The sequence below is a fragment of the Meriones unguiculatus genome, chromosome 10 (assembly GCF_030254825.1).
Source record: "Meriones unguiculatus strain TT.TT164.6M chromosome 10, Bangor_MerUng_6.1, whole genome shotgun sequence".
Taxonomy (NCBI): Eukaryota; Metazoa; Chordata; class Mammalia; order Rodentia; family Muridae; genus Meriones; species Meriones unguiculatus.
In genome coordinates, this window is record NC_083358.1 from 111,049,972 (window position 1) to 111,051,999 (window position 2,028).

Genomic DNA, 2,028 nt, shown 5'->3' on the forward strand with positions numbered 1-2,028 from the left:
ATAGCTTATTGGCAAAGGGCTGCTGTGAGGTTTACAGACATGAATACAGCCATCCTGCAGCTTTCCTTTACTCTCTTACTCATAACTACCTGTCTGCTAGGTTTTGATTCCTTTGACTCCCCATTTCCTGTTTCTTTTGTTGGGGATCAAGGGACATCTATTCTAATATTAGACTTTGCCTTCTGACAGAATTTGGGTACCAGTCAGAGCACTTTCAGCACATAGTACAAGGTGGTCAGGTCTACTACCAACATGGAATCAAAGCCATTGGCCCATGGCTTCCTTATACAACAGCCCCTCCCCCAGTGCTGTTCCTCTCTGGAGGCAGCATCTATTCCACAGGCTACATAGTGCTGGATAGAGGAGCAGAGGAGAGGAGACCTGCACAGAGCTAGACATGAGAGACACAGTGGTGATGAGAAATAAGTTCTTTACTTCCTTAGGGTCAAGTACAGGATGATAACCACCCAGGCAGTTATCACAAGCTCTCAAGATAACAGGGTACATGCGCTGTGAACATGCAGAGAACAGAAAGAGCCAGGAGAGACCTGAGTCCTCTTGGGAAACATCTCAGCACTTAGGGGGGACAGGGTAACTGGGAATGAGGACTGAACATTGGGGAAGGATCTTAGATTCATTTTTGATAGTGTTTCTTTTCCAGACTACTCTTTCCAAGGTCAGCAGCAGCCCCCAGAGCTGTGGCCACAGCCTGAGCCCCCAGACTGCTGACCACTGCCTCGGTCACAGGAACTGGAGCTCCTGCGCCTGCATCTGTGGGACCTGCGCCTGTGGTGGCTCAGGCAGCAGCCTCCCTCAGAGCTGGAGACACTGCAGCCCCCAGAGCTTGCAGCACAGCAGGAGGACGCTGCGGGCAGACACTGTGCTGGGCTCTTCTGGGGGCACTTGGGAGAGGGGCACTTGGGAGGAGGCTGGCACTGCTTCTGGTTCTGCTGGCAGGACATCTCGGCAGGGATTTGACCTAGAAGAGTATCATAGAGACATTGGAGAATTTCCAGTGAACATCTACTGAGCTAGTCTGTCAAACACATTCCTTCCATGACCTCTCTGCTTCCTAAACCAAGGTCTCTATGACATAACCAAGAACATGGAAGGACACATCCATCTGTAGAAACCATTCTCAAGATAGATCAGTGTGCATTTCTAGTGAAACATTCAGAATAACGATCTTTACAAAGGCAAAGGGTATCTGATCTCCATGACCTTCAAGACATTGTCTTCAAAATGACCTGCTTGCAGTAGATGTTGATACTTCTAAGCAGCTTTTTGTTCAACTGAAGCAAATACAGGTAATGGAAAATGGCTCTTGTAGCCTTCTCTGAGCTGACGCAGACCTCTCAGGAAAGTGGAGGTAACACTGAGAGCCAGAACTCTGGTGTACCCTTAGAGCCTCCTGTTCTGTGTTCTTCTCCCTGTCCCCAGTCCCCTGGAAGGTTCTCATCCTGCAGCCTCCACATTAGACTCCTCTGCTTCTTTCTCCCCTCTCAAGCTAGGCTTCTCATCTCTACACCCTCCCAGATGAGGCCCTGTCCCTACTTAGGTACTCACCAGTTACTGCAAAGGCTGGAGGAGAAGATTGTGCTCAAGAGTCTGTTGGTGAATGGTCCAGGGCAGCAGCCCTTTTATCCTTGGCAAGCTTGTGATACACAGCCCAAGCATGTTGCTGATTTCACAAGCACAGGAGCTGACAGCACCCAACACTCCCAGTATCTTCCTCATATTTCCAAGATTTCTGACAAGCGAGAATTAAGCAAACGCTGTCATTGCTTCCCTGGTGTGCCAGAGACCTGCCATTTCTTCTTCCATTTATTCAGCTCATGCTTTAACTGGTCTGTATGGGCAGTGTGAATGTAGAGATACAAAAAATGCATTTCCTGTTCTTGACCATTGCAAACGTAACTGCAGAGACATAGAAGTAAACATATATGTATGGGTACTGTTTGAGTATTTTTGTGTGATGCAAATGCCTCCAAAAACATGTATGAATGATATGAAGATGCGATTGGCTTC

General features: G+C 48.1%; 1 protein-coding gene across 1 annotated transcript; it reads right to left on the reverse strand.

Annotated features, from left to right (window-relative positions):
• Positions 1-433: 433 nt before the first annotated feature.
• Positions 434-1,617, reverse strand: LOC110565600 (late cornified envelope protein 3D-like). The gene is made up of 2 exons (XM_021663309.2): positions 1,567-1,617; positions 434-979 (listed from the first exon to the last, which is right to left on the reverse strand). Exon 2 carries the CDS (start codon positions 960-962, stop codon positions 678-680), a length of 285 nt encoding a protein of 94 aa, XP_021518984.1. The 5' UTR covers positions 963-979; positions 1,567-1,617; the 3' UTR covers positions 434-677.
• Positions 1,618-2,028: the final 411 nt, after the last annotated feature.